This window comes from Phyllostomus hastatus, unplaced genomic scaffold, assembly GCF_019186645.2.
Source record: "Phyllostomus hastatus isolate PE091 unplaced genomic scaffold, TTU_PhHast_1.1 phas_contig_159, whole genome shotgun sequence".
In the NCBI taxonomy this organism is placed as follows: domain Eukaryota; kingdom Metazoa; phylum Chordata; class Mammalia; order Chiroptera; family Phyllostomidae; genus Phyllostomus; species Phyllostomus hastatus.
Genome location: NW_025333640.1, coordinates 25660005 through 25681170, shown reverse-complemented (window position 1 = coordinate 25681170; position 21166 = coordinate 25660005). Strand labels below are relative to the sequence as shown.

General features: G+C 40.8%; 1 protein-coding gene across 2 annotated transcripts in view; it reads left to right on the top strand.

Moving 5' to 3' along the window:
* Positions 1–21166, top strand: part of ARHGAP10 (Rho GTPase activating protein 10) — a 236185-nt gene that overhangs the window by 142493 nt on the left and 72526 nt on the right. For both annotated transcript variants that reach the window (XM_045831665.1, XM_045831667.1), the window contains 3 exons: positions 5420–5507; positions 13187–13245; positions 20501–20606. In XM_045831665.1, coding sequence (XP_045687621.1) covers positions 5420–5507; positions 13187–13245; positions 20501–20606 — 253 coding nt within the window. The remainder of the gene's footprint in view (positions 1–5419; positions 5508–13186; positions 13246–20500; positions 20607–21166) is intronic.

Sequence of the window (21166 nt, the reverse complement as noted above, 5' to 3'; positions counted from 1 at the left end):
GCATTTAAATGAGTCTGCATCTTAAAGCGTTTTAGCAAAGACTCATTTTCTGGAAGCAGAAACCAAGATGAATAAAATCAACTGAGATGTGACAGATAGGATTGCTTGTTTGGCTGTTATTTGAATTAAGGATTTAATAAGCAACAGCCTTTTTTTTTTTTTTAAAGCTATTAACCACAGGAAAAAATTGCCCATCATCAGTTGCAGAGTCTTATTAGAATACATTCACTCTCGTGAGCTGTTTTTACTTTCTGCCTCTCTGGTTTAACTTGGGCGTGCAATGCGGACAGTCAGATTTTCCTCCTTACCATCCGCGGTCTCCAAATGTAGTAGACTTCGGTTGCCAGTGGTTCAGTAGCAGCTGGAAGCGTTTAATGGGAACTATAGCATCTGCTTTTAGTTAATTTTAAAATTAGAAACACTTCTCTCCTTTCCAAGATGGTGTTACGATGATTAGAACTGGGAGACTGATATTGGAAGGGGAGGTTTTGGCTGAGAGCCGTGCCCTGTGGCAATAAATTGGCTCTAAGGACCTTAGCATTATTTTTATTATCTCCTTGTTCATGGTCACGGGCGGCTGGAACACAGGGTGTCTCTTGTGGTCACCTTGAAGTGTTAAATTGTCCCCAAATTTGTTCTTAATCTTATAAAATCCCACATGATCTGCATCCTTGAACTCAGAGGGTCGTTTCCTCTGCTCCTGGAAAACATCTCATTGACAGTCCTTACCTTGTGAGATGTTTTAAAAATATATAATCCCTCAAAAATTCATGACCTATAGAACTGTTTTCACTTCCCATGGGACTCAGAGTAGAGAAGCCCAGGACCCAGGTGTGATACAGCCCCGCTTATGGTGCTTACAAGGGAAAGGCTGTGTTTTCAGTGATACTCTGCAAATGGGAAGTTAGAGCATTGATGTGAGAGAAAGAGACTGGCTTGCTAGTTTTTTTATTAAGTATTTATTTAAAGGGGCTATACAACATAAATTGTTTTACTTAATCTGTAAATAATTCTTAGCCTAAGTTTATCAATCTCAGACTTTGGACTTTTATTAACATTAATATCATTTTCTTATTACTTTGTTACAAACGCAAACTTTAGCTCTTAACAAAGTACATTTATTCACTTAATAAATTTAAGATTTCCTTAAGATATTTCTTTACTTTCATTCTGATTCAGCAGGTGTTCAAATGGAAATAATTTGTTTCTTCCAAAAAAAAATGTTTCTGAAGAGTCGTGTATACACTATCCCATAGGTATTCTTTCCAACTTTTCCCACCTCTCTGCATCATTTTAAGGTTATATATCTTAAAGAGAAAAAAAATTGAGTTCACCAGGTGTTTAACTTTGTATTTAAACCAATCCATATTTCTCCCCTCTTACTATGAGTTAATCAGATAATTAATTCTGATAGTTTAGCTCATTTGTGGTACTATGCACTTATTTTTAAAAAATTACTATTCTGCAGGTAATGTTTATTTCAAAGTTTAATTTTTTTCAAAGCATCCTTTGTTTGTAATGCACTTTTCTTTGTACAAAAGAAAAAAAATCTAATTTTAAATATCTGAGAAAATGTTCCAAGCCATTTAATATTTTTAGACAAGGACTTCCATTTACTTTACTTAGTTCTCTTTAATTCTTGAGAGTTAATTATTTACTTTGGTATATTTTCAATTATTGCTATTTTTACATAAAGTAGTTTAAGTATTCTTTAAATACTCGTGTGTAAAATTTGGGTGATTTCTAAAGAAAGGATGCCTGCTCAAATCTTGCATGTTTTCTTCACTTGTTACCTTCATTGGAGTGTTTTTCCCTTTACATTTAAGAATAAAATAAAGAAAAATGTTTCTCTTATTCTTCCTTCCCTTCATCCTCCCCTTCTCCCTCCCCTCCCCCTCCCCCTCATCCCTTTCTTTCCCCTCTGGCTGCCAGCATGACATACTGATGGCAGGTGACCGCAGAAAGTCCTCTCTAGTCCTCCAGGGAGTCAAGTCCTTAGCACCCCATCGCAGGCCAGGGGAAGGAGTGGGCAACTGCCCTCCTCCCCGTGGTGATGAGAATTGTTTGCCTTCTTAGCCGGCTTCTCTCCAGGGAGCAGAAGGCAGTGGCCTGCTGGGTTTTCAGCAGCCTCCTGCTTTTCCCTGGACAAGCCTCCGAAAGCAAATGTTCAAGTGAGCAGTTGCCTTCTTTCCCTTCACGGGCCCTTTCCTTCCCTTCCCCTGTGGCTGCAACAGAGGGCACACATGGTCTCATAAAAGTTTTTGGGTTTTTGTTTGTTTTTAGAGACCCAGAGCAGTTGGGGAAGGCAGGAGAAATATTAGGTGAGGTGTTTTGGGGTGAGTCATGTTTTTCGTTGATGGGGCGAGAATGTAGCAGATTAATTGCTATCGTTATCAGTCGTTTAGAACTGAGATGAGTTAGAATTTCATGTATTCTGCCTTTTCCCCACTTGAGAACGAAAACGTTAGAGCAGCGGAGTGAGAGAAAATGTGATAGTAGCTGATGTGGCTGATGGATGTGGTGGTTGTTTCTAAATAAACCTAATTTGCAAAAAAGTTTGGATGGTCTTAAAGTTAGAGAACCATAGAAAACAAAACTAATTTAGAAGTGTTTTACTTTTAAAATATTATCGTGTTTGCTTTGTAGGAGAACTTTTTCACATAGATTGGTGAAAAAGAAAACTAACAGCTGAAAAAAAACTTCATTTTCAAAATTCATTCAGTCACTGTGCTTCACAAGTTCTTTCAAATGAGACCAGGTCAGTGGCAACACTTGCCTGTAGATTGGGCTGAAAATGTCCTGTTTCAAAAGCATGACCACTGGCTAGTTACAAAATTATGAAACTTTAACCCAAATAAAAAGTCAGTTGTTTGTATCTGTGCTTGTTAATTTTGATTTTTAAGTAATCCACAAGGTGGTTTCTCTTGGTCAGAAAGGAAGCACATTTTTTACCTAATTTATGATAGGACATATGTTCAGTTTGAACAGTGAAATGCATTTTAAGTTCAAATCCCAAATAAGTTATAAACAAATTTACCTAGTCCCAGTGCATCCACTGATTGTAAAAAAGCTCCTGTGGACGATTGACTTATTTGAAAACAGTAAAATTTAATGGAGGTTTGGTACTGTAGACACAATGGAGTTATTAGCTTCTGATGTAACAGTTTCTTTTTATTCCATGAATTCAAAGGATAGCTTTATTTTTGCATTAAAGCTGTCCTTTGAATTCATGGAATGGTAATTTGGTAGAAAGCTGAAAAGAAAAGATTTCATTTAGAAGCCTTACCATTAGAAGGGTTTAAAAATGGTGATTTGCTAAAAGCAAGTTGATTGAAAATGTTATCTGACTTGTGTGTTAAAATGAGATTTAAATAATTGATTTAATGAGAGAGAGAATATTCAGTTACTGAAGTAATTGGCTGGCAAGGCCTTCAGAACAGAATTATTCAGTCCCAGTTATAAAGGATTGCGCCTTTAATCAGGGTGCTTAATTTGATTTCTTGCATATACCTGTGGCTTGTCTGACAAGCTTAGTAACAAATGAGTTTTGAATTGGAGAACTGATCAAAATGTAATCAGTGTCAGTTGCCATTGTTGTCGTTTATTGCATATTGCTGTCAGTTGCTGTAATCAAGAACCATTGAAATGCTTTAAAAAGCCTCCAGACTTTTGAGTAATTGACTTCATATGTATGATGTTATGACCGTGAAATAACCATCACTTCCTGTTTTACTTGATTTCCAAAAAGTTTGAGAATAACACTCAGCTGCCATCCATCCTGTCTCATACCCAAGCCTCAAACTTTTTTGGTGGCATGTGTGACATAATGTGGTGGTCCCATTTTGACAGATTATGCTTTTTAGTGCTTTTAAAAAGGAAATACTAACATGATGTTTCCTTCCCTGGATAGACGACTGCAGTGTAAGGGAGGAGGAAAAACCCCGGCGCAGCTAGGTTTTTTTCTGGTCGTAGTTGAAACATTCTGGAGTGAGGGAGAAATGATGTCTCCTCCATGCATCTCTTATTTTCTCCTTTGTGCGATGGGGTTGCAGAAAAGCAGACAAGTTTATATCCATTGTGTGGTATCATTCACTGTAACCTATTTGCTGTTCCCTCCCTTTGAGGTTGTTACCACCCCTGAATGCTGATACTTTCAGCTATGGTCATTGCCTACTTGTTTAATAATTTGTGGACATCTGAATACATCCCTGATTTGATGCTCCCCAAGAGCTTTTACATGACCTCCTTTGTGCAGATGAGAGCCTGGAGTTCAGATTGGTTTGGAAGTGACTTGCGTGGGGTGGGGTGGTAGTTAGAGCTCCGGCAGAGATTTCAGCCCGGGCTTGTGATCCTGGTGCTGCGCCACAGCCAGGTGCGGTCGCCCAGCCTTACCAAAATCAGAGATGCCGCCCTACTCAGAGGGCTTGCCTTTCTCACCATCTGGGACTGACTTTTTCCCTTTCAGGATTGGTCATCTCCCTTCCCTCCCTCCCTCCCTACCCTCCCTCCCTCCCTCCCTCCCTTTCCTCCCTCCCTCCCTCCCTTTCCTCCCTCCCTCCCTTCCTTCCCTCTCCTTCTCTTCCTCTTTCTTTTTTTATGAAGCCCCATGTCTTCAGAGCTTCCTAGCTATTTGAAAAGCCATTTGGAAGAACATATCATTAACATACTTTCAGGACAAAGAAAACTAGTTTAATTTAGAATGAACGTCGGAAGAGTTACACACAGGCTTCCAATAAATATTTCCCAGATGAGTGTGTAAATTCTAATGTTAATGGGAAAGATTACTCATAGGTGACTTTTAAAGTTTATGTATCACCATTTTTCTATTTTATGTATTAATCTTCAGAAAGATACCTAACATGATAAGTATAAATCTTAGATGTGTGGGACCAAACTCATCCTTTCTTCTCACTGGCTTTTTGGTATTCTAATATATAGTCATTTTGCCGTTAACAATGCTGCGTGTTGTCCCTGTCATAACTCTGTGATAGCAACAGTGCCATCTGAACAACTGAAAATATGCAGGCACTGCACATACCACATTCTCTAAGCCACGGCTACTGAGTAGTCCTGGTAATAATAATAATAATATTAATGATGATAATCATGATAGCTGTCCACACTTTGCAGTGGTGAATACTGAAATGCTGCACTATGTCCCATTCTTCCCTCCTCTCACCTGGCCCTTATCCATTTATTTTGATTTTCCACTACCGATTTTCTGAAGTGCTAGTAGAAATGTCTAGTAATAGATCATAGCTTACAGTATTATAAGAAATAGAGTATAATGTTTGTATAGGAAACCACAGAATTAATTATTTGTGGTTTGGCCACTTATAAATGAAAGCTTTGTGAGCCAGTCAAGAGGGCCTTTGAATGTTCAAGGTTTTAATTTTTTTTTTTATTGCTTGCTCGCTAGATGTAAAAACATGCAATGAGTTGGACCTGGAGAACTCCGTAGATTGGGAAGTGAAGACAATAACAAGTGCCCTGAAACAGTATCTGAGGTAAGCTCCTCTCAGGAACAGAAGGGACGTGGGGACGATTTGGACATTGAACACACAGCAGATGCCGACTCTGCCCATTAATCTTAGCAGTCAAGTTAAACCTTCTTAAAAGGAGGACGTTTATGAGGCATCTGCTGATGTCCCAGCGAGGGAGTGAAGAACATCAGTAACAGGATGAACATCAGTAAACTGCAGCAGGACAGAATCGGAGGGAACAGTCAGCGTTTGAAATAGGCGTCTGCTGTAACTGTTCCGGAAGTGAATGCTACCAAACAGTGAGGAGGAGCGGCATTGCATTCACTGAATCTTTCATTTATGTTTTTGGCTAAAATGGAGGTTTTTTTTAAGCTTAAAATCGAAACCATTTGAACTTAAAGGTTTAAATGATAAAACAAATACAAAGGTATTTGAAAATGTTTACTTACTAAAGTTTTAAGATAAATTTTCTATTACAAAAAAATTTGGCTACAAATAGAAAAGGTTCAGCGTTTCTGAGAATCGTTAACCTTTCTCTAAAAAAAAGAAAGGAGTCTCTTTCCTCTGCACCCCACTCCTCAGCCCCCAACATTTTTTGGTGATGAACCTCGGTCAGTTTTTAAAATAGGATTTTCTGCTTTTTGGTTATGGCTGTATTTTATATCCTTATCATTTAACAGGGTTCTTTAGCTATCATATTTTATGTAAGCTATTAGTTAAATCTATAGGCTTAATTAGGTACAGGTTAAGGTCATTTATTGCAAGAATGTTTGTTTATTCACTGCAAGACTGCATCACAGTGGTTCTGTATTCTTCATGTTTTACATCGGGGGGCCTGTGTGTCTGGCTGTTCGACTTCCTTAACAAATTCCACTCTGTCAGTGGGTTCAGGTGTGTACTACATATTTTCAAGTATTTAAGCTAGATCGTTTCAGTTACTGTTTTAACTTTTTCTTCAAGTAGGGAGTACATCATCATCATCCTCCTCCTCGTCATCATCCCCAGACTATATAGGGGTACAATGCAGGCTAACTCTACATGCTTGTGTGTAGTTTGCCACTGGGAGCACCTAAGTGGTTTAGGTGAGGATTACGGTAAAAACGAATCTTGTCAGCCCCTGCCCTGGGATTAGAGTGTAAGCTTCCTGAAGACAAGACATCTCAGGTGGCCTGTTCACTGCAGAATCCCCAGCATCGAGAGCTTTACCCCAGATACGACAGCAGTGATCCTCCACCGGGTCGGCTGTGCCCCGACCCAGGGGACACTTGGCACTATCTGCAGACATTCTTGGTTGCCATGGTTGCAGGCAAGAACGTGCTACTGGCGTGCAATGAGTTGAGGCCAGAGATGGACCTGCAGTGTATGAGAGAGCCCATTTTCCTCCCCCAGATGCCCCAGATGTTGACAGAGCTGAGGTTGAGTGAGCCTATTTTAGATGCACGATGGGAAGAAGGGGTGAGGGGGATGAAAGTATAAGGGATTGCAAATGGTACTGACTGGCAAAGCGTGCTGTCACTCTAGGAGGAAGCTTCTACCTAGTACAGGTAAGGGAGTTGACCAAGGGCATTCAGGTGTTGGGGCGAAATCAAGGACAGAAATCCAGTTCTTTTGTAGTAAATTTGTATGTTTTCCCACTGCTGCACATAGTCCCCCCCCCCCCCCCTTTGTGAGGAGAATTAGTTCAAATTGTCTTGATACTCTCTGCAGCTAGGTCCTTATCGCTCCTGGTATAGTGTTGCCTTTCTGTCTCATTACGCTGTTGCATCCTGTGGAATTCCACGGTTAAACATCGCTTACAGAACATTATGAGATGTTAGGAGGGAAGTTACAAGACATATATAGCCACATAACACCTTCTGCCTAAATGTGATAAAGTAATGATCGTAAGATGGCAGATGACTTGGAAGGTTTGAAGGGTTGCTGTTCTTTTCCCCTATGTTATTTTTAGCAACTGAAAATACAGTAATTAGGATTTAAATGACACTTTCTGATGATGTGCCCCAGGGAGGAAAACTGAGTTTTTCTGTACCTCCATTCTGACTACCCAGTTGGGCCCAAGCAGATGCATTTCTTTCAGCGTAAGAGGTGTGATGGTCCAGAGCATGGCCTCAGTGCCAGCCTGCCCAGATTGGAATCCCGGCTCCCACTTAGGGAGCCATGGCCCAAAGCTGCAGACAGCTTTTCTTATTGCCCTTGAATTCTGCTGCAGATACCTCAGGCACCTAATGGGATGGGAAGCTGGAGGCAATAGGGGGAAGTAACCAACCCCCCAAATGCCAAACTAAAACAAGCAAAACCTCCAGGGTCTGGAAGAAAGAAAAATAGGTACAGCAGACATACAAGGTCTGTCTGGAAAAAATCCAACCATTGTTAATAAAGTGAGAACGGTTTGCATGACATCGATGTAACCTGGCAGCCAAGGAGAGTGGTCTGGAATGTGCATATGTGAACAATGATGACTTCACTGTATTTGCCAGTGGGGGTGGTAGACACTGCTGAGTGAGCGTGTGTACTGTGTGGCCATGACATTCAAAATAACTGAGTGAGTAAAGCAACGAATCTGCATCACATTTTGCTTGAACATTCCTCCATGGGAACTATTCAGGTGCTTCAGAAGGCCACAGCTATGGGCCTTCTGGTGATTAGCAGCTTCATCACGACACCATGCCCGCTCATGCATCACATCTTGTGCAGTTTTTTTGTCAAAACATCAAATCACACAGGTGACTCAGCCCCCCTAGAGCCCACATATGGCACCTTGTGACTTCTGGCTTTTCCCAAAATTAAACTCACCTTTGAAAGGGAAGAGATTCCAGACTGTCGATGAGATTCAGGAAAGTACAACTGGGCAGCTGATGGCTATCGGGAGAAATGTGTGAGGTCCTAAGGTGCCTACTTTGAAGGGGACTGAGGCATCATTGTCCTAGGTACAATGTTTCTTGTATCTTGTATCTTCTTCAATAAATGTTTCTTTTTCATAGTACGTGGCTGGATACTTTCTGAATAGACCTCATACGTATGGCATCTCCCTCTTTTCTACTGACTCAAGGCAATTTGTTCTTTAACTTTTAGTGCTTTAAGAAGGCTGAATACCAGCCCTCTGATTGGTTTTCTATCTATTCAGACCATAATTTTGATTTCCAGCAGTGTGTTCGTTACAACAGTTTCCCATGTGACGGGACAATGAACTGTTTTGTGATGTTTTTAGTAAAATGATTTCACCTAGAGGAAACTTCTAAAGCCTGCAAATTGGAATGGGACTTTGGGGGAAGAAATTGCCAGCATAGGTAAATATTATGATTTATATTCTCAGGCAGATCCCAGCGGGTGGCCAAGAGCTGTAGCTCAGAAACACGTTGGGTTGGGAAGTTGAGAGATAGGGTGACTCGGGATAATACATTTTCTGTGGGGCACTTGTCATTTTTATTGCTGCCTCCCTAACATTAGCTGTATCTAATGCTTACTTTCCATGCTGCGTTGCCTAGCAGACATATGGTGATGAGAGGTTTATAGGAGATATTTAGATATAAATTCATTTTTGTTGAGAAAAGTTCCCTCGCTGGTGTTTCTGAGTGCCTCATTTTCCCACTTTCGGCACCCTTCACTTTCATTCTTTGCCTAATAACAGTTTTCCTTCTTTGCGTACTTCTTGCTTTTCCATATTTTGAAATAAAAAATCCCCCAAAGTTTACTTCTCTCCCTTCATTTAGTTAGTGGTATAATTGATTTTATTTTTTATCTTTAAATGACAGTGGAGGGGGTGATGGGGAAAAGAGAGGAAATAAGGGAACTGTTCTCTTCAGTAGAGTTCTAAGTGCATCAATTTCTCTGTCTACACTTGTCATTGTTTGTGTGTCTGTGTGAGTGTGCATGCACCATCATAAATTGTATATAAGGAACATAACCTGTAAATATATGTTTGCATCTATTTTTTTAAAAGATTTTTTTTTTATTTTTAGGGAGGGAAGGGAGGGATAGAGAGAGAGAAACATCAATGTGCAGTTGCTGGGGCTGTGGCCTACAGCCCAGGCATGTGCCTTGACTGGGAATCGAACCTGTGACACTTTGGTTCGCAGCCTGAGCTCAATCCACTGAGCTACGCCAGCCAGGGAAACATCTATTTTGTTTTTAAACAGTTTCATTGAAGTGTAATTGGCATGCCTTAGACTGTCCATATGTGTAGTGTACATTTGCCTAAGTGTGGCCTGAATGTGTATCTGTGAAGTCATGGCCGTAATCAAAATAGTGACCCTCTCGTCCACCCCCGCTGCCCCCGCCCCGTTTCCTCTTGCCCCTCTGAAATCCCTCGCTCTCACCAGCCCTCTTCACTGCCTTATTCTTAGGCAACCGTTAGTCTGCTTTCTGTCATGATACAAAAAATTCTGTATTTGCTAGAATGTCACATACATGGAATATTGTGGTTGTATTTTTTTTTATTTTAAATCTGGCTTCTTTCACTCAGGATAATTAGAGATTCACCTATGTTGTAGCATAGCTCTTTCCTTCTTGATGCCGACTAGTGTTTTATTGGTTCCGTTGTGTGGATACACCCCAATTTTTTAAAAACTCCATTCACCCGTTGTTGGATAGTTGGGTTGTTTGTAGCTTTGGCTGTTGAAAATGAATCAACTAGAAGCCTTCATGTACACATCTTTCAGCCTAGGCTTTCCTTTCTCTTGGGTGAGCCCTAATGTCTGTGCAGTGTCTGGGTTCTGCAGTCAGTGTATGTTTCACTTCTTGGTAAACTGACAAGCTTTTACCAAAAGTGGTTGTACTAGTTTGCATTTCCATCAACAGTGGAGAAGACTCTCATTTTCTCTGCATCCTTGCCTACTCTCGATATGATCAGTCTTATTAATTTTAGCCTTTCTAACAGCTGTATGGTGGTATCTCATTGTGCTTTTAAATTCGTGCTTCCATAATGACTAATAATATTAAACATTCTTATGTGCTATTTTGCTATGTATGTATCTTCTTGGAATAGGTGTCTGTCCATGCCTTTCATGCAATAAAAAAAATGGGTTATTTTTCTTGTTATGATGTTTTGACCATTCTTGATGTATTTTGGATGCAAATCCTTTCTCCGATAGCATGCTTTGCATATGATTTCTGATATCTGTGGCTTGTCTTTTTACTCTCTTAACAGCATCTTTCAAATGGTTTTTAATTTTAGTGAAATCCAGCTTATCAGTTGTTTTTATGTGATGTCTCAAGAAATCTTTCTCTAATTCAAAGGCACAAAGGTTTTCTATTTCCTTTGAGAAGTTTTATAGTTTGAGGTTTTATACTTAGATCTGTGGTCTATTTTGAGTTAATTTTTGTGAAGATATGGGGTGTGGATCCAAGTTCACTTATGAATATGGATGTCCAGTTGTTCCGGAACAATTTGTGGGAAAAACTATTTTTTTCTCCCCTGAATCACCTGTCAAGATGATCATAGAATTTTTCTTTTTTAGTTCACCAGTATGGAGAGTTACATGGATTTTGCTTTAATATTAAGGCAGTGTTGCATTTCTGAGATAAATTTGTGATGTATTATCCTTTTATTTATCTCCGTGAATTTGAGTTGCTAACATTTTATTTAGAACAGTTACATCTATATTCATAATATTGGTCTGTAGTTTTCTTTGTATGCCCTTAATTTTGGAACTACAGCAATGCTGATGTCAAAGAATGAGTGAGAAAGTATTCCCTCTTACTTTTTCTGGAAGAATTTGTATAGAATTGGCATGCTTCTTTTCTTTGCTAGAATTCACCAGTGAAGTCATCTGGGCCTAGAGTTTTTTTACTGGCAAATTTTAAACTGCAAATTCAGTTTCTCTAATAGATATAGGACTACTTAGGTTGCTTGATTCTTCTGAAGTGAGCTGGGAGTTTTTGTCTTTTAAGACATTTGGCCATTTAATCTAAGTTGTTGAATTTGTGAACATCCAACTGTTCATCACATTCCCTCATTTTCTTTTTAGTACCTTTGGAGGCTGTAGTGATTCTGCACCCGTCTCTGCCATTCTTGACATTGATAATTTGTGGCTTCCCTGTGTTATTTCTTAGTCATTATGGCTAGCTTTATCAATTTTATTGATTATCTCAAAGAACTGGGTTTGTTTATTTTCTGATTTTTGTTCCTATTTCACTGATTTTTGCTGTGATTTATATTCTGCTCTGCTTATTTTGGGTATAATCGACCCCTTTTTCTGGCTAAGATAGAAAAAAGTAATTGATACAAGACTTCTTTTCTAATAATACAGCTATTTAGCAGTTAAAATTTATCCCCAAATATTACTTTACAAACAACCCTCAAATTCTAATATGTGATATACTGCATTTAGCTCAAAATACTTCCTAATTTATTTTCCTTGGGGTTTTCCAGATATATTTCTCTTATTGATATCTAATTCCTTTTCTGTTGTAAGCAGAGAAATACCCTGTACAAATGGAATTCTTTTCAATTTATTGAGATTCGTTTTATGTTCCAGAATATGGTCTATCTTGACAAATGTCCCAAGTGCTCTGGGAGAGAATGCACTCGGACGAAGTGTCACTTACGTGAAGGATACACCAGTTAGGTGAAGTTGGCTGATCACTCTGTTCAAATCCTCTGTATTCAAACGGATTTTCTGTCTGCTTGTTCTACCCGTTATTCAGACAGAGAGGTATTGAAGTCTTGGCCGCAGTTACAGTTTTCTCTCGTGCTCCTTGTGGTCTCATCAGTTTTGCTCCCTGCATTCTGAAGCTCCTGTTGTTGGATCCGTGAACATTGAGAATTGTTAGATCTTGCTGACGAATTGATCTCTTTAACAATATGAAATGATCCTTTATTCCTTGGCATTTTTCTTGACTTTTGAATATGTTTTAAATCTGTGTGTGTGCATCTTTGTTTTTTTTTTAAAACACTTGAGGAATTTCTGGGTTACATGACTTAAACATTTTAAATATTCTTACTATCTTGCCGGATTGTCCTCCAGCAATGGGACAGGTAGACCAGACTGATTCTTCTCTAAGTGTTCAGGTGTTTGTGGAGTTCAAAGAGCTGTTTTTTAAAAAATTTTAACTACATATACATGTAGAACTGTAGCATTCCGTGGACCACAGGACAAAATACACTACCATTTATGTAATCTATTTTAGTAGAAGATTATAATGATGTGGGTATTTTTGAAGTTGTCCTCAATTTTACTTCATATCTATATTGTATTATTTCATACGCATAAACGAAATGTGGATTTTACATATTTATAAAAGGGATATGTAAGAGGAGAGAATTTGATTTCTTTGAATTTGCTTAATCTTTTCTTTATATATTCTCAATATTTTAGAGATGATTTGCAAAATTATATGATTACAGTTGGTTGAATAGAATATATGGCTATCAACAAGTAAATGTGTGGAGGGGAGTTTTGTATATATAATCAGATGCTTGTAAAGGTACTTTCCGAGATGAAATGTGAAATACCATGTGCTTAAGTCTGATAGGAATTCCTGGCTGCTTAAGCTGGGGTAGTGCCTGGTACAGATAGCACTTAACAAACTAATCCATTTGATTTATGGATCTTTTTGATACATAAAAGTATTCCCTGGGGGAGTTTTATGCATTACTGAGAAATACACAGCATATTGAATATGCCTGTCTTAAAACAGCGAACCCAGAGAGGGTGGGCCTGTGCAGAGCTGTGCACTGACGCCACGCTGTTCTTTCCCTGCAGGAGCCTCCCGGAGCCTCTCATGACCTACAAGCTGCATGGGGATTTCATCGTTCCCGTCAGTAAGTATCACTCGGAGGTGCAGAGGCACAGGTTTGTGGTCGATAGTGTGTGTGAGCTGTAATTTCCACGTGAAAATGATTTTCCGTCATTACTGTAATTGATATTAAAAATAGAATTCACTGTAGAAGATCTTGGGTTTCTTTTCACCTTTGAAAAGGTGAAAAAGTGGATAATTGATAAATTCGTTCATTCACAGTTATTCATTGTCTACTGTATGCTAATGCTGATAGATACCAGGAATGTGGAGCTGTGAAAGAATTTCGGCTCAGGAGTCAATGCACACCTCCCACTGCTCATCAGATGTGTAATAATGGGATGAACAGAATGCTGCGGGAACATGGATATATTTAACTCGAGGAAGGTTAGGGAGATGAGCAGATTTGGAGAGATTAGCAGGTTGGAAATGGCTTGCCTTAGAAAGATTTGAAAATTAAAGGCAGAAAACAATATTTTGAGATAATGCCAGAAGTCCACACAGTATTTGATAGAGTGAATCATATGCGATAAAATGTTAAATGAAAAAAGCCCAGCGTTGGTAGAATTTTAGTTTTGATGGCATTTTTGGTGACTCATATTTATTTGAAGTCTTGTTTTTGTTTTCTGTTTTATCATACACCTCTGATTTTATGTTTGACACATGGTGTTGAATCATTAGAGCCTCCTGAAGTACGCTGCTCTTAGGTACTTAATAGTTAGGGAAATGAAGTTGAAGAGGTGTTCAGTGGCTTGCCAGGTTACAGGCGTCTTGATGTAAGTTCGCAGCCCCAGCTCCACCAGCTGAGACCTGCAGTTTCGTTTTCACGGGTGCACCGACAGTAGCTGTCGTTGTACGTTCATTTCCTTTTATTTTTTTCTCCCTCGGATGTGTTCCATAGTTCATTCTGTCAGAAAACTTAGAGCAACCCCTTTGGGTCCTGCGGTACTGCTGCCGGAACATCGCTTTAAATGGCACCTTTCCGGGAGGCCCTTGCTCAGGCCAGTGTGCGGGTTTCGGGTGCGCTGCAGAGGGAAGCTCTGCGTGGGCCCACTCAGACTCTGCGTGTGAAACGGCTTTCAGAAAAGGGGAAAACTACGGTCCTGGGCAATTTTATTTTTATGTGGAAGAGGGTTTTTTTTTTTTTAAAGAGAATTTGTGTGATGAAGGAAATGGGGGAAAGTTTTCTTGGCAGAAACTCAAGCGAATGCTCAGTTGTTTTGATTTCTTCCCTGTGGCATTTTTGGCAAACGGGGGAGAGAGAAATGAAACTCCGCTTGGAGGACAATTGTTTCATGTTGTCCGCCTTGGAGACTGGAAAAAGCGGGAGAGTGCCAGTTTTCATCTAGGATCCTCTGAGAATGGGAGAAAGATAAAGGGACGGTGGAATAAGGTTTTACATTACAAGTGAGTGTCACTATTATCATGCCTTGTAACCGAAGCCCGTGTGGTTGAAATTCTAACGTCGATGCATTTTAGCAGAGGAAGGCTTCCTGAGAGGTAGGAATTTACAGATGGTGGTGAAGGAATTTACAAGGAGTGGTGGGGCATCAGCTGAAGGAGCTGGTTGAGACTGCCCTTGAGCAATGTAGTGGAAGAGACTGACAAATACAAAAGGCGTCATCACCTGCTGGACCAGGGCCTTGCGCCTTGTTTCCCGAATTTGTGCAGGGATGCTGTAACGGAGGCTTCCCAGTTTGAGTAACAGGCCCGTTCCGAAGAAAAAGACTGTCGCTGCGGCCATTGTTGGCATGTGTTTGCACCTCCCTTGAGTTGCAGCGGAGTGGGACCTGTGGTTACCTTATTTAACGAGAAGAAGGGCACTTATTGACCGGGCATATTTTAGGGGCCCACGTTTGTCATGCAGACTTGAGATTTTTATCTGGCTCCTGGGAGCGCTGTTGTCAGTGCCCGCTTTTCCTCTTGGGAGCGGATCCTCTGATCTCTTGCCTGTGTAGTTTCACGAATTGAATAAAACAGTTACAGGAATCGGGTGGCCAGAAGCAGTCTCTCTTTTTGAAGATCATTGGAGAGTTGGGATTGTGGTTAAGCTATCGTTTTCCATTAACAATGGCAGTGATTACCTTGTTTTGCTGAATGTCTGTTAGCTGAGCTGACTGCTAAACTTACAAGCATTGCCTGTCTTTGTTACCTCCTGTCACTGCAGAATGGAAGGTGGGTTCTGATGCTTGTCAGCCCTGTGTGGTGGTTTCCGACTGTTCTCTGGTGTTGCCATGGTCTCTGTGGCCGTCCCTGCCTAGGCTTCAGAAAGCGTCTCTTGGGTCCTTCATTTTCTCTCATCAGTTTCTCCCCTGTAGAGTTATCTATGAGTTAATAGTTCTGAAGCACAGGATACAAAAATGCATTTAATTTTATTGTCACCGCAGAAGGAAAAAAGTTTTCTTATTTTTCATTGTTAAGAAATACTGACTTAATGTTCAATGTTGAATGAGTCGGGAAATTAAACTTTTTTCTTCCTTAGAGAAAATTAAGAGCATTCACCAAACTCTCTCAACTGAGAGAGTTAACTAAATTTACTGAAAGGAACTAGAAACGATCTGTCTAGGAAAGCCGCTCCTGTGTTTCTCCTTTCCTCACACACACAGTGCTTCACTTCTCGTCACCAGATGTGTGGGTTTCTCCCCCATACCAGCCAGTGCTGTGACACCGGCGGAGTGTCCTACGGTTGAGTTCAGTTCTGATTCTAGCTACATAGAATTTGCACCAGATCCCATAGGTTACACTCAGTCCCACAAGACTGTCCCTCCTTCAGACACTAGTCAGAGGTCTCAGGTTGTCCCTAGTAATTCTGACTGGCTAGAAATCAGGGTTCTCTATCTGCCCTTGGATTTGTAATTTGCTAGAAAGGCTTATAGAACTCAGGGAAAATCAGACTTCAGTTTAGCAACTTAACTATATAATAAAGGATGTGAAGATGAATAGCTGGGTTAGGAGTACATGGGGCGAGGACTGGAAGGGTCCCGAGCTCAGGAGCCTCTGTCCCCGTGTGGCTGGGGTGCGCCACCTCCCCATCGTGTAGATATGTCCACGCACTTGGGAGCTCTCCAAACCCTCTACTTTTGGGATTTTATGGACGCTGTATCGTGTAGGCGATAGGGATTTTTAACTCCATTTCCAGCCCCTCTTGCGTCTCTGGAGAATGGGGGGTGGGGCTGAAAATCCCAAGATGCTAACCACGGCTGGATCTTTCTGGTGACCATGTCAGGGCCTACCCCAAGTCACCTCATTAGAACAAAAGATGTTCTTACCACCCGGGAAATTCCAAGGGACTTAGGAGCTTGGTGTCAGACACTCCTGTCCCTCAATGAATTGTGGAGGTCTTGGTAGCTCGGTATCAGAATCTAGGGTCAAAGACTAAATATTAGAACAAAGATGATCTGAGCACACCCCTATTTACAAGGGTTTTGGGAGCTCTGAGTTAGGAACTGGGGGGCAGACAAATGTATCACACACACACATATATATATATACATATGTACATATACGTATATATGCACACACACATTTATACATATACTTGTATATATCTATATTTTTGTGAGAATATAAAAGTTTACTAGGTCTACACAGGAATGCAAAAGATCGTAGCCACCTGGGGAAAGCTGGAAAGCATCTACCTGGGTGTGTAGATGGTGTTGATTACCTTTGAGAACATTGTAGTCCATGATCTGTGTCTTAGCCTCGCAGGCTCAGATTTCTTGATACATCATATATTGGTAAGAAGTGGACCCATCCTTCTGGATGGGACTCATGTCAAACTTAGTGTGAGAATGACAGCCGAAGCCCGGGCACCTACTCTGTCATCACACAGGAAAGTTCAGCCCCCTAGACCAGAACACTTGTGTTGGTATGCTCAGGAGTCAAGGTACATGGGAAGCAAAATCATATTCACAAAGGCCTTTAGTCATTTATGATGAAAACTAGTAACTATTATAGGATCCAGGGCACTGGTCTTTGCCTACCCAGAATGTTCTGTTCTCGTTGGTAAATAAGCATGGGAAGCAAGACAAAATTATAGGGTCTTGGTGGGGGAGGACTTGGAAAACCGGAAACTAAAAGAATCGAATGCTTAATGGCATCAAGCTGTCTTAGCCTGATGCACTCATTTCTGAGGAGATAGGATCTTCCACCGAAGAACTGGGAAACTTGATGTCTGTTGACTGAAGAAGCCCCTAGTCCCCTGCGAACTGAGTGCTGTTGACATACAGCATTTAAATACTGAGATAATTTAACATTTACCTGCCCGTGTATCTTGGATAAGCTCCAGGAAGCTACGAGCATGTCTTGCTCAGCCTCCGTTAGTGGGCACAGGGTCATAAACAGAGAGACATTAAGTGGTGGGGACGCTGATGTCTCAGTTACATGGTTAAAAATGCGTTTGCTCTTACAGCAAACTCCCAATTCCTTGGCATGTGCTAGGGATTTGATGTTATGGTTAATTCAGTGTCCTAGATTTTAAAAAAGTTACGCCTTTCATTTTTTTGTCAGTAATATAGATTAAAACTGAAGAGAATTCATTTACGTTAGAAACTTTTTTTTGAGTACCTTAAAGTTATTACTATGTTGTAGCCACACGGAAATGTCCATTAATAGAAAGCTGTGATCAATGTAAAAATAAAAAGAAATGGAGAAAAAAGTAGTTTTTCTTTAAGAGCCTCACTTTCTAAAGTCCTTCTATTTGGAAGAAGGAGGAGAAAGCAGACTTGGAGAAAGAAGTGTGTGTGTGATTCCAGTGAGATGGGATTGGAGAGGGAGAGAAACTCAAAACAGACAGTGGGATTTGGACTCTTTTTCAAAACCAATTCTGTTTTTAGAAATGAAGACCCTTACCTTTAGAGGAAGGAAAACAATTTCTCAATCTTGTGTTTCTGAATAAGTAATAAATCTAAAAATATTAAATCAGGTTTTCATTGGGGAAAGGTGATTTTTACTGACAAGATAGACACAGGAGTTAAAAAGGAGCTGTTTAGTGCAGAGTTTTCAATACTGTTTAATTTTGAATGCACAAAATTCTTATCGTAAGCAGTTATCCTTTTATTCCCTTGGATCTTTAGACTTCTCTGGAGTCCCTGCTTTAATTTTAAAATGAAAGCTGCGAGTGGAAGAGGTATGGGGGGCATAAATGGTGAGGGAAGGAGCCATGACATGCGGTGGTGAACACACAGTACCGTGTACAGATGTCATATTATAGAACTGTACACCTGAAACCCATATACGTTTACTAACCGGTGCAATCCCAGTAAACTCAGTAAGAAGTAAAAAGAAATTAAAGTTGTGAATTGAAAATACTAATATAGTTTATGCTTTTATTTTTCTCCAGCTTTGATTTAGTACAATCTTAGTGTCAACCCCAGATTAAAAACTTGATGGTGATTTACTTCCCAACTCTTCAGATAGTTGTACTTACATGTTCAGTGTCCCATGTAATCTGTGTCTACGAGTCTTTCATTACGTGGTATGGTTTGGTTATTTGTGTTCTGCTTTATCACACATTCCTTTTTGTTTCTTAGTCTTTTTGCTTTTTTTCTCTGTAGCCACAACTGTGTCCTGTGTTGTAAAATCCCATTCCCCACTCCTAAAACACTACTATGGAAGGGTAAACTGGAGCAAACGTAATCTTATAGACGCTGAAAGCAACCTAACTCATCATAAAACTGATGATGTGGAGCGCCATTTAATGACATGGAGGAACGCCCATGATAAATGAGACGAAATGGGCTGTTTGAACATCTCATCACAAAAAAAAGGGAGGAAAACTCAAAGGATTGAACTAGAATTTACTGGCTTACCTTAGGGTGAGACTGGTTGGGGCAATTTTAATTTCAGTGAACTTTTTGTTGACACGTAACAGAAATGTGCACAGATAATAAGTGTGCAGCCTAACGGACTTTTGCAAAGTGAAGATAGCCATGTGGTCAGCGCCCAGATCAAGAACTGCTACGTTATCTGAGCCCCGGGACCTCTGTCTCATACCCGCCCGTCCACTGTCCACCCCATCTCACATGCGCACTTGCCCGACTTCTGACCTCTCAGGCAGGGCCGCCGCGTTTGAACTTTGCATAAATGGAATTAACAGAATATAATCTTTTGCATCTGGCTTCCTTTGCTTATCCTGTGAGATCCACCTGTGTGGAGTGGCTCAGTAGTTCCTTCATCCTGGTTGCACAGTATGCCATTGTATGAATATACCACCATCTGTTCACCTGTTTCACTGTTGAGGGATACCTGGGTGGGGTTTCAGCTTTGGACTCTTGTCAAGAGTGCCACTTCCGTGAACATTCTAGTATGTGTCTCCAGTATGATCTCATCTTAGCTGATGACATCTCTGCAAGGACCGTATTCCCAAATGAAATCACTCTGTTAAGCATGTCTTTTTATTTGATGTTTTAACATCTGGGGCTTTACTGATCCTGAGAGACTAACCTCCCGGGACTTACCTGTTCCTGATGAGAGTAAACCTGAGCGTGCTTCCCATGAGCCGTCCAAGCAGTCCAGAGACCACCCTGCCCACCTCTTTGGGCTCTTACATGTTCTGCCCTAATCACCTAGGGCCAGGTACCGGACAGCCGAGGACAGCCCCTATGCCCCAGAGCCCCCCGAACGAATCCAGACCAGTCCTGAGCCTGCTTACTTTGCCTCTCCTGTTCCTGCACATAGAAACCCCAATAAAGCTTCTTGTCTGCGCTTCCCCGTGTTCCTGCTTCCTCTGGACTGGCCCAGCGTGGCACGACATGCCTCCTTTTCCTCGGAATCTGTGCGGATAAACTTCTTCCTTTGTGGGAGTCATTCTCATGCCTGCACGTCTCACCGTAATACCTGATTAGCACAAATCCCGGGTGTGTTTTAAAACAGTCGCACTCCGAGATACTGGGGACTAGGATGTGAGCGTCTCTTTCTGGGGAAGAATTTATTTGCTGATAATTGTATTTTCCTTCCACTGTGGGGCAGTGACGCAGTGACAAGCCCCATGCCAGTGCGTGGCGAGCACAGTAGAAGTGCAGTGTGCCGGAGGAGAGGCGGTTCGCCCTTGTTTGGTGTCAGTGGTGAGGGAAAGGCGTGGACCCCAGCCCCATGGACACCCCTCGTGGGGGGTGCGCAGAGATTAAGAATAGGGAGAGGGATGGATTTTCTCTTCCTTTGGAAGGTGGCAAACCATATTCAAATTACCTGGAGACGTTGAACAGATGAGATACTGTATTTGGTGATTTTTAGGAATGTATTTGATTCTGAAAACTAACTGTTGTTCTTCTCTTTTAAAGAAAGTGGGAGCCCAGAGTCTCGTGTGAATGCTATCCATTTCTTGGTGCACAAGCTGCCAGAAAAAAATAAAGAAATGTTGGATATTTTGGTGAAACACTTAACAAAGTAAGCCCCTCTCTCTGCCTGCCTTCCTTCGTGTTGCTGTGGGTGTTGCGTGGTGTTCCTGGATTTGTAGCGGTTGAAATTTGGACTGTAAGCACCATACTGGGGGACCACACCTGGAAGGGCAGCCTGGACATCTGACTCACTGTGTGTGTTTTGGATGAGACTGTTGAAATACGATGCTTTCATGAAGCTGTGTAATTATTTGCTTAACATCACTGCCAGCAACTTGGGGTTTGATGTGAAGTAAGAGAAGAGAGTATTATACACTTCCCTGTACACAGGTTCTGGAAATGTGATTATTAAGTCTGTTAGCAAATTTAGCTTGGTTTCACACCTACCTAACTCTAAGTTTGAAAATGTCCTTTAAATTTGTTTAATCAGTAATAGGTAGTTATTTCATAAGATCTGTTCTATTCTTTTTATTTCCTCTTTAAAAAGGAAGTGAAATCTAATAATCCAGTAGAGAAATTAGCCCTTTCTTCAAATATATGACTCCTCGATTACAGTAATTAGAGTTTTTGAGGCTAGAGGAAGCTGAGGAACACTGTGGTTTCGAGCCT